The following is an 11,668-nucleotide window of genomic DNA, read 5'->3' as shown; positions in this document are numbered from 1 at the left end:
GTGTGTTTTGTGGTGAATGTGCATTTCGAATCAGGGCAGAGACGGTCCCACCAAATACGTAGCAACAATTCAATCCTCAGGACAGAGACGTGACTGGTTTCAAATACCTTTACTCACATGTGTACAAGCGACTCTTACTTTGCTCAGGGAATAGAAACCTGCTCAGAAGGATTTCCTCATATCACAGTCACTAGATTAGAATCCTGTCATCACCCTGGTGTTTTCTCACTGACGGGCAGGTACGCCTATAAGTTTGGTTTCACTTACATGTGTTTATTCTGAAAACAAAACCAAACCAAACGAACAGAACAGTAGGTGAGTCATAGACTCTGAGAGGCTACTGGTGGTTACCACGGGAGCGGGTCTGCGTAGGGGGGCATCACAGGTAGAGGCGATAAAGGGGCAGAAAGCCTCAGTCATGATATAAATTAGTCACGGGGATGAAAGTGCTGCATGGAAAACACAGTTGGGGATTCTGTAACATCTTCCTAGGTTGACGGTTGGTAACCTCATTAGCTGTGGTGAGCACTAAATAATGTGGAAAACAGTCAAATCACTATGTTATATATTTGAAACCAGTATAATATTGTGTATCAACTCCAAAAAAATATTTATTAAAAAAACTATATAAAATGAGGTTTGGTAAATAAGTCCCAAGCCTTTCCCTGACGTGCACACCTCCTTATACACGGTCACATGTTCCACAGGAATGTCACCCGCCTGCTCTAGATGCCACTTAACACACTCTGGGCATGCGACCTTATCCTGGGACCTGGCAGTGTGTCTCTCTGCTGCTCCCTCTGTGTGTGCCCCCAGGCGTTCAGACCCGCCTGCCTGTCACTGTTCTCACAAAGGACCCCCCACTCGCACTACAGACACAGCCCTGCCAGCCAGCCCCGCCTTCCCTCTGGATTCCCCTAAAACAAACGCTTCCTCCTGCACACCCCAGCTCTCTGCATAAAGATCCTGTCCCCCTGGGTGGTCCTCTGGTGCCATCCCTCCCGGCCACCATGCAGCCACACCCCTGCCATGCTGTTAGTGGGGGCACATGCCCTTATTATGCTGAAGGAAACCCCATAACCCAGCACCTAAGCCCCCAACTCAGGGGTCAGCAATCCCTGTCCTAAGGGGAGGCTGCTTGTGTCCCCCCCCTGCAATAAAATTTGCTTTATTTTCTTTCCCTACAGAAGTACTAATTATGCAGTATTTCAATTAAAATGGAATTCTTAAGAGAAAAGAATAGAAAGATGATAGCAATCACAATTTTATACATTGTGCTGAGAAATAAGAGACCTTCCCACATGATGGCTGATCCAGTCAAAATAATTGGCCACTTTTGTGTAGACACCTGGGAACTTCAGTTTTCCACAGTTTTCACCCCAATTGACAACACCCCAAACATTGGTCACATTGCTGACATCCGTGCAGACTAATGGGCCTCCAGAGCCTCCTTCACAGGCATAGATGGAACCCACGACTGAAGCTGCAAATTCCATTTCTTTTTCAAAGCAGCGACCTGGGTAACACCTAGAGCAGTTGTCTGTTAGGTGAACTTCACCCCGTTTAAGTGAATAGACTTTTTGGTTATCTTTTTCTCAACCCCATTCAGAAATGACACATTCATCATTAGGCCCAAATAGATATGGAGACCAGGGCACACGGGCAGGGAGGGAGTGAGGCAGTGGGCTTCGTCTTGGGTCTGTGTGTGCTCGTGGTTCAATCACAGCTGGTATGTGGATCCATCAGAGTTTTCATGGATAATAATTTGTTTTGATGACTGAATGACTAGCACAGAGGGAGGTCTTAACCAGTCTAGCAGTGATGTCCATATTTGGAAGCGGTGCATTTTGCTGGTTCTGACACAGTGTGCAGCAGTCAGAATGCAACACGTACCAATATACATCCCTCCACAGTTGATTTTGTCACCCTCCTTAATTGCCACCTGCCATGGGAAGTCTCCCACTTGTGCTGGCTTTCCGCCTATGACTCGTTTCCTTCGAATGTGCATGCTGTTTTTAAGTACATGGGATACTTTAGGGAGAAAAGACTTCATCCATTTTCTTTCTTCACCTATATCAGCAGTCAAAATTTCTGTTTCTTCTGACATAATGAGACCAGCAAAATTAGAAAGTTGCAGAATACTCCATGTCGGTAGGGTTTAGGAGAATGCTTGGGCATTGCTAGCACGGGTGAGGACCGTTGTGCTCTATGCTGCTTGTGTTTCTTAACAAAGTTTTATTGGAACACAGCCCCACTGGTTTTCCCACTGTCATCTGGCTGCTTGCACCCAGGAAGGCAGCATTGGGTGAGTGTCACAGGGACCACGTGGTCCCTGAGCCTAGAATGTTCCCACGTGACTGAGAAGTTTTCTGCCTGCCCTTCTGTGTATCCTGTGGGGCCTCTCAGGCTGCCACCCATCTCATCTGAGAGCCCAGTGTCCCCAGGCCTGGGACAAGCACTCCCTCCCCAAGGGCTTCCAACACTCTTTGCACTGAGGGATTATTTTTCCTGTCTTTTGTTAGACTTTGTTGGTAGACTTTGATCCAAATCAGGAAAGACAGCGCCATTACAGTGGAGAAGCTTATGAGGATGATGATCATCATCCTAGGGGTGGTGTTTAGTGCCAGACCTCATAATGGGGCCAGTGAATATAACACTCACTGCTGGCGTTTTATATGCAGTAGTGAATGAGTGAAGGACTATAACCATAGCTCTCTACTTGATATTGTTTTGTTTTAATATTCAACTATAGTAGTGTTTTATTAAAAGTTAAATGAAGAATAAACTCAAATACAAAAGCTGACTTTGCCCTGTATGTATGATGACTTATGTATGTAATATAACTTTAATACCTGTAAAAAACTACTACTTAAAAAATATCTCCCCTAGTATTTGTTAGGTTGTATCTTGTAATTGATTACAGCTGTGTACAAGAAATTTCTTAGAATGAAAAAAAAGGGAGAAAAGACTTCATCCATTTTCTTTCTGTATCTATATCAGCAGTCAAAATTTCTGTTTCTTCTGACATAATGAGACCAGCAAAATTAGAAAGTTGCAGAATACTTCATGTTGGTAGGGTTGAGGAGAATGCACATAGTTTTTTGATTATCAATTCCATTTTGTTGTTGATGTCATTATGCTTTTCATCTACCGTTAGGACTAATTATTTACCTTGATGTGTCATTCTCATTATTTTATGTCGGTTTGAATATTTATAATTTTTACAGCTATATTTAATATTTATTCCTTAAAATTCACATTTTCTGGTTTTTTAATTGAAGTGTAGTTGCCAAAATATTTTTCCAATTTAGGGGTAGAACATAGGGTTGAATAATATTTACTTCCATTTATTGGTATCTTCTTTAATTTCTTTCATGAGTGTCTTGTAGGTTTCAGGGTATAGGTCTTTCTTGGTAAGGTTTAATCCTTGGTATTTATTCCTTTTGATGCAGTTGTGAATGTAATTGTTTTCTTGACTTCTCTCTGCTAGTTCATTGTTAGTGTACAGGAATGCAACAGATTTCTGTATATTAATTTTGTATCCTGCAACTTTGCTGAATTCAGTTATTCTAGTAGCTTTGGGGTGAATTCTTTATGGTTTTCTACATGCAATATCATGTCATCTGCAAACAGTGAGTTTAACTTCTTCCTTACCAATCTGGATACCTTTTATTTCTTTCTGTTGTCTGATTACCATGGTAGGACCTCCAGTACTATGTTGAATAAAAACATGGAGAGTGGGCATCCTTATCTTGTTTGTGATCTTAAAGAAAAAAATTTCAGTTTCTCACTGTTAACTATCATGTTGGCTGTGGGTTTCTCATATATGGCCTTTATTTTGTTGAGGTACTGCCCTCTATACCCATTTTGTTGAGAGTTTTTATCATGAATGGATGTTGATTTTTTTCGAATGCTTTTTCAGCATCTAGGGAGGTGATCATGTGGTTTTTGTCCTTCTTTTTGTTGATTTGATGTATGATGTTGATAGATTATTGAATATTGTGCCATCCTTGCATCCATGGAATAAATCCTACTTGATCATGATGGATGATCTTTTTGATGTATTTTTAATTCGATTTGCTAATATTTTGTTGAGTATTTTTGTGCGTATGTTCATCAGGGATATTTGTCTATAATTTTCGTTTTTTGTGGTGTCTTTGCCTGGTTTTGGTATTAGAGTGATGCTGGCCTCCTAGAATGAGTTTGGAAGTATTCCCCCCTCTTCTACTTTCTGGAAAACTTTAAGGAGGGTGGGTATTAAGTCTTCATGAAATGTTTGAGAAAATTCAGCAGTGCAGCCATCTGGTTCAGGAATTTTATTCTTAGGTAGTTTTTTGATTATCAATTCAATTTTGTTGCTGGTAATTGGTCCATTCAGATTGCCTGTTTCTTCCTCGGTCAGCCTTGGAAGGTTGTATTTTCTTGAAAGTTGTCCATTTCTTGTAGGTTATCCAATTTGGTTGCATATAATTTTTCACAGTATTCTCTAATAAGTCTTTGTATTTCTGTGGTGTCCGTAGTGATTTTTCTTTTCTCAGTTCTAATTTTGTCTATGTGTGTAGACTCTCTTTTTTTTCATGATAAGTCTGGCTAGGGGTTTATCTATTTTGTTTATTTTCTCTAAAAACCAGCTCCTGCTTTCATTTATTCTTTCTATTGTTTTATTCTTCTCAATAGTATTTATTTCTGCTCTAATCTTTATTATGTCCCTCCTTCTACTGACTTTGGGCCTCATTTGTTCTTCTTTTTCTAGTTTCATTAATTGTGAATTTAGCCTATTCATATGGGATTGTTCTTCTTTCTGAGGGAGGCCTGTACTGCAATATACTTCCCCCTGAGCACAGCATTCACTGCACCCCACAGATTCTGCAGTGTTGAGTTACTGTTGTTATTTGTTTCAATGTGTTGCTTCATCTCTGTTTTTAATTCGTCATTGATGCATTTATTATATAGGAGCATGTTGTTAAGCCTCCCTGTGTTTGTGGGCTTTTTTATTTTCTTTGTATAATTTACTTTCAGTTTTATACCTTTGTGGTCTAAGAAGCTGGTTGGTACGATTTCAATCTCTTTGAATTTACTGAGGCTCTTTTTTGTGGCCTAGTATATGATCTATTCTTGAAAATGTTCCATGGGCACTTGACAAGAATGTGTATCGTGCTAATATTTTGGTGGAGTGTCCTGTAGATGTCTGTTAGGTCCATCAGTTCTAATGTGCTGTTCAGTGCCTCTGTCTCCTTACTTATTTTCTGTCTGGTTGATCTGTCCTTTGGACTGAATTGTGTGTTGAAGTCTCCTAAAATGAATGGATTGTTTTCTATTTCCCCCTTTAATTCTGTTAGTATTTGTTTCAAATATGTAGGTGCTCCTGTGTTGGGTGCATAGACATTTATAATGGTTATATCCTCTTGTGGTCTGACCATCATTATGTAATGTCCTTCTTTGCCTCTTGTTACTTTCTTTGTTCTGAAGTCTGTTTTGTCTGATACAAGTACTGCAACTACTGCTTTTTGTCTCCCTATTTGTTGCATGAAATAGCTTTTTCCATCCCTTCACTTTTAGTCTGTGTATGATTTGGGGTTTGAAGTGAGTCTTTTGTAGGCAGAATATAGACAGGTCATCCATTCATTTTCTCTATGTCTTTTTATTGGAGCATTCAGACTATTTACATGTAAATGATTATCGATAGGTATGTACTTACTGCCATTGCAGGCTTCAGATTCGGGGTTATGAAAGGTTCAAGGATAACTTCCTTACTATCTAACAGTCTAATTTAGCTCACTTAGTATGCTTCTACAAACACAATCTAAAGGTTCTTTTTTTCCCATCCTTTTTCTCCTCCATTCTTTATATATTAGGTATCATATTCTGTACTCTTTGTCTATCTCTTGAGTGACTTTGGGGGTAGTTGTTTTCATTTTGCATCTGCTTAGTAATTAATTGTTCTCTTTCTTTACTATGAATATTTTTTCTAGTGATAGTGATTTAGCCTTAGGAGCACATGCATCTATAGCAGTCCCTAAAAAATACAGTGTAGTGGGAGGTAAATTCTCTCAGCTGTTACTTATCTGGAAATTGTTTAATCCCTCCTTCAAATATAAATGAAAATCTTGCAAGACAGAGTTTTCTGCATTCAAAGCCCTTCTGCTTCATGGCATTAAATACATCATGCCACTCCCTTCTGGCCTGTAAGGTTTCTGCTGAGAAGTCTGATGATAGCCTGATGGGTTTGTATGTGATCTTTTTTCTCTCTGTGACTGCCTTTAATACTCTGTATTTATTCTTGATCTTTGTCATTTTAATTACTATATATCTTGGTGTTGTCCTCCTTGGGTCCCCTGTGTTGGGAGATATGTGCACCTCATGGCCCGAGAGAAAATCTCCTTCCCCAGACTGGGTAACTTTTCAGCAATTGCCTACTCAAAGACACTTTCTATCCCTTTTTATCTCTCTTCTTCTTCTGGTATCCCCATAATGCGAATATTGTCCATTTGTCTTGGTCACACAGTTCCCTCAATATTCTTTCATTCCTAGAGATCCTTTTTTCTCTCTGTGCCTCAGCTTCTTTGTAATCCTGTTCTCTGATTTCTAGTTCATTTACTGTCTCTTCTACTCATCTAATCTACTTTTAAATCCTTCAATTGTATGTTTAATTTCAGATATTGTATCTTGAACGTTTGTATCTCATTCCTGAATTCCTCCCTGATTTCTTAAATATTTCTCTGTAGCTCCATGAGCATATTTATGATTTTTATTTTGAAATCTCTTTCAGGAATATTAATGAGTCCAGTTTCACTAGGCCCTCTTTCTGGGTTTTGTGGTATTTTGGTTTGAACCAGGTTCCTTTGACATTCCGTATTTGTAGGTAGCGCCCTCTAGTGCCCAGGATCTCTACTCTCTGGAGCTGGTCGTCTTCTGGAGCATTGGTGGGGATGTCAGGCGAGCAGTGCTGGTGTCTATTGGGAATAAAGCAGTCTTTCCATCTTCCCAGCTGCAGTGGTGGTCTCCACTGCCATGGCCAGTGGGTCAAGCATGCAGGTACAAATCTCTATGCTTTGCAATTGTAGTTGCTGTATGTGGTGTCACCCTCTGGCTGGGCTGGTGTAATAGTTTGGAGGGCCAGTTTGTGAACCGGGACTGGCTAGGAGGATGGTGCAGCAGGATGCCTATCACAGAGGGGTGCCTCAGAGCTGCATAGTTACCCAAGGGAATGGAGCACCTGAAGCTCCTGAATGTTCCCAACCTGCTGAGAAGTGTGTGCCTGTGAAATTTTCTCCACCTGTCCTTTCTCTTGAGCAGGAAGCTCAGTGGAATCCTTGCCCCTTTCGCAGCCATCTCACTGTTAGGAAGTCTCTAAGACTGCCTGCCTGCCTTCAGTCCCAGAGTGGCTGGATGTGGATCCCTGTTTTCCACAAGCTGCTGGAATGTCAGTCTCTCCAAGTATTCTGCCTGTCTTAGCTTTCCAACCACACTGGTCTCCAGAGCACCATGTGGTGTAGGTTCATGCTCCCAGAGCAGATCTCCAGGGCTGGGTGTTCAGCAGTCCTAGGCCTCCACCCATTCCCTACTCTCTCTTCCTCCCTCCACTGAGCTGGGGTGGGAAGGGTTTTTGTGTCTCTGGATCATGGCTTTGGTACGTTACCCTTTTCCTTGAGTTCTGCTGGCTTCCCCTGGTTTAGACAGTCTGCCACAGCCTTCTTTCCAATTGCTCTTTCAGGATTTGATGATTTATTATATTTTCATATTATATGTGGTTTTGGGAGGGAGTTTCTGTCTCACTTCTCATGCCACCATCTTTAATAACTCCTGCCTATTCCTAGGTATTTTTACCTTTTTATGCATTTGTAAATGGTATTTTTTCCTAATTTCTCTTTCTGACATTTCATTATGAGTATATATAAATGCAAATTTTAGTACACAGAAATGTGCATCTATTTTGTATCCTGTACTGAATTAATTTTTAATTTTAATTAAGTTTTTTTTGGTGTTTTATTGTTCTAATTGTAGTATGTCATCTGCAAATAGTGACAACTTTATTTCCTCCATACCAATTTGCATGTCTTTTATTTCTTTTTCTGGTCTGAGTGCTGTGGCTGGGATTTCCCAGAGTATGTTGAGTGATAGTGGTGGGAGTGGTCATCCTAGTCTCACTCAGCTTCTCACCACTCACTGCACTGTGAGTGGTGAGTTTGTCATGTGTGGGCCTTAGTATGTCAAGCTATGTTTCCTTTATACCCTCTCTGTTCACAGCTTTTATGTGTGAATGTTGAATTTCATCAAATGCTTTTTCTACGTCTGTTGAGATGAACATGTGGTATGCATCCTTTCTTCTGTTAATGAGGTATATCACATTCATGGATTTGCAGATATTGAGCCATTCTGGCATTATACTGGCATTACTGGTAATATACAAATGGCTGGAAAGTGTACAGAAATATGCTCAACACTGTTAGCCACTGGGGAAATGCAAATGAAAACCACAAGTATATACTAATTCACACCTGCTTGATTGGCTATAATCCAACATAAATCCTTATATAAACCCTACTTGGTTGTGAAGAATGATCCTTTCAGTGTCTCTTTAAATTTGGTTTGCTAATATTTTTCTTGATATTTTCTGGGTGTCCATTCCTATGGACATTGGTCTTTAATTTTCTTTTGTGTAATATCTTTGTTATGTTAAGGTATTACAATAATGCTGTCCTGAAAATGAATTTGGAATCATTCCTTCCTTTTACTTTTTGCAATATTTTGAGAAGTTAAAGGTAAGATACAAATTTTAATGGATAGTTTCTGCACACAACCCTTTAGACAGCAGTATCATAACTACACACACACTTTGGGAACAGCCTTGTATTCTCTGAACAATCATTTACCACAAGGAGATCTCGTTTCCTCTATTTTCTTGACATATTGCCTTCTCCTGGAGAATGATGATTATAACTAGGAACAGTGATAAGTCTGTTAAAAGATACAGAGGGGATGCATTTACAGGGGAAAACCCTGTAGCAGTTAACTCAATAAGTTCAACAGGAAGTGAAGAACAGTGGGAGAAGTCATGCTGCAGAATGGCTGCTGTGCTCCTTCTGGATGTTCCGATTAATCAAAGCTTTCACTCCAGCCACAGAGCTAAACGCAGGTAAACATCATTGACCGAAAGCAGTGTACGGTGAATAATAAAAGTATGAGGGCATGAACAGAGTAGTGTTAACAATGGTACCGTGGGAATCTGATGTCCAGTCACATTCCCTGTACTGGCTGGCTCAGTCTGCCCCACCTGCTGTGACAGAGTCACCGTGCCTAAAGAACTGCCCTCAAGAGACCGCAACTTAATGACAAACTACAGAATTTAGAAAAATTTGTGAATCTCATACTTACAGGGATCAGTATTTGGAGTATATTTAAAAAGGAAAACATAAATGAAGAATAGCTCTCCAATATGAAAATGGGCAGTGGCCATGACTAGGTATTTCTCCAAAAATATACAAATTGCCAGTACGTGTATAGAAATATGCTCAACATTATTAGTCATTGGGGAAATGCAAATGAAAACCTCAAGTATATACTAATTCATGCCTGCTTGACTGCCTATAGTCCAACAAAAAAGTAAGTTTTGTAAAGAATGTGGAAAAACTGGTACATCTGTGCATTGCTGGTGGGAATGTGAATTCATGCAGGAGCTTTGTGGAAACAGTTTTCTCATTTATCAAAATGATGCATATAGAAGTACCATATGACATGCAAATTTCATTAATAGGTATGTGTCCTATAGAATTAAAAGCATGGACTTGCTAGATAATTGTACACCAGTGTTTAAAATGGTGTTATTTTCAATAGCCTGAAGGTGGAAACTATCCAAGGGTTCATGCACAGATGAATGTGTAAAGAAAAGGTCATAAATATAGATAAAATGGAATCAGGTTCAACCATAAAAGTGGATCAAAGTTTCATGTGTGCTACAAACTGGAATGACATTAAAAACATTTTGCTTACTGAGATAATGCAGACACCTAATGACAAATACTGCATGAGTCTGGTTATATGAAGTACCTAGAACAGGCACATGCAAGAGAGGTAAAAGAGCAGAGGGATAGAGGAGAGCAAGAATAAATGGGACTTATTCTTTAATAAGTCCAAAGTTGGTTGGGGATAATGAAAATTCCTGGGTACACACAGTGGTGATGGTCACAGATGTTGTGAATGCATTTAATGCCAATGATGAGCACATAGAAATGGTTAATTCATGAATATGATATTCTGCACAGTCAAAAACAAAAACAAATAATAAAAATAGTTAATGGTAAATGGTTATTAAGTATAGTATCATGGATGTCACATAAGCTGACATCTATGTATTTAATATTTCAAGGATGATTTCTAACAATTTAAGAGCAAAACCTGGGAGTTCTAGGATCCCTAAGGATCAGCAGGAAGGGGCTGACAGTGGGGAAACACAAAGCCAAAATATTACATGTCTGTATCAACCAGAGCTGAAGATCTAAAAAGACAGTGATGTAAAAAGTAAAAACCAAATTCATCATGTAGAAGACGACGAAGGTGACCACCAGCATCAGGATGGTGTGGGCAGCCCTGGTCTCTGGGGGGCAGCTGTGGGGGCCCCTGGGGGTGTGAATATGCTGGACCCTCTGGTGATGTCTGCGAAGGAGACCCAGCATGGAGCCGCTGGCCCAGACCATGAGGCCAATAAACACGGCATCCGGACATGACAAGATGCCAACATCTGCCCTGGGACTTGAGGATGAGCAGAACCACCTACCCTGTGTGTCAGTATCATTTCCTGTGTTCTGTGCGTCAGTAACATTCACAGGAATAGAGATATTCAATAAGAGACCCAACACCCAGCAGACACAGCAGGAAGGACCAGTGACCCTGGGTGCACTCCTGAGCGTCATCCTCTCCATTCTCCCAGGGATGAGTGTGAAGAACTGGCAGGTGCTCAGAAAACAGGTGCAGCACAGGGTGGAGCTGCGAGCCACTCTGTGTGTATAATATACAACTTTACACCCAAGACTGGACAGGGGGTTGGTCAAAAGGAAAGCCGCCATTGTGTGGGGAATCCCAGAGGAGAGAAGAACCAAGAGATTGGCCAAGGCCATGTGGGTGATAACTGCATGTGTGGGTCTCTGCTTGCGGCCATGAAAGACTGGAGAGACATTATGAAAAAAGAGGGTGACATTGGCCAGCGTCCCAACTATAATCTGTAGCAGAAAGGTGGTTTTCAGAGTCACTTCCCCTGTGGCTCTTAGGACATGTTTCTGTAAAAGCATGGAGAGGGCTTCAGGGAGGTCTGCAGACAAAGGGGGCTGTGCTGGTGGTAACGTCAGCAGCCTCCTTACATAACCAGCATTGGAAAAGGATCCGTTCCCTTTCTTCTCCTGCAAAGGGAGACACTTCATCTTCTGTAGAGCTGGCTTTACCTGGAGGACATACACCTGATGCCTGTTACTATTTACATTATTATTTTGTATTTATGTCTACTCACTTTCTGTTCTGCCTGTCCAGAATGTACAGTCCTTGAAATGAGGAACCGTCTGTGGTGTTCCACATACTGCTGTCCAATACGTGCCATAGCCTGTCCCGAGTGTGACTGTGCCCCAAGGGACAGGGGCACGTGCTGCTCCCCTGACAGACCCTGGTCACCTGCCTATTA

General features: G+C 40.8%; 1 protein-coding gene and 1 pseudogene across 1 annotated transcript; both read right to left on the bottom strand.

Annotated features, from left to right (window-relative positions):
• Nucleotides 1-1,186: 1,186 nt before the first annotated feature.
• Nucleotides 1,187-2,132, bottom strand: LOC118913233 (complement factor I-like; annotated as a pseudogene).
• An 8,250-nt stretch (nt 2,133-10,382) lies between these two features.
• On the bottom strand, nt 10,383-11,285 carry LOC118913239 (vomeronasal type-1 receptor 4-like). The gene has a single exon (XM_036887039.2). It carries the CDS (start codon nt 11,283-11,285, stop codon nt 10,383-10,385), a length of 903 nt encoding a protein of 300 aa, XP_036742934.2.
• Nucleotides 11,286-11,668: the final 383 nt, after the last annotated feature.

This window comes from Manis pentadactyla (genome assembly GCF_030020395.1).
Source record: "Manis pentadactyla isolate mManPen7 chromosome 15 unlocalized genomic scaffold, mManPen7.hap1 SUPER_15_unloc_1, whole genome shotgun sequence".
In the NCBI taxonomy this organism is placed as follows: Eukaryota; Metazoa; Chordata; class Mammalia; order Pholidota; family Manidae; genus Manis; species Manis pentadactyla.
The sequence above is the reverse complement of the archived record's forward strand: the minus strand, read 5'-3'. Positions and strand labels throughout refer to the sequence as shown.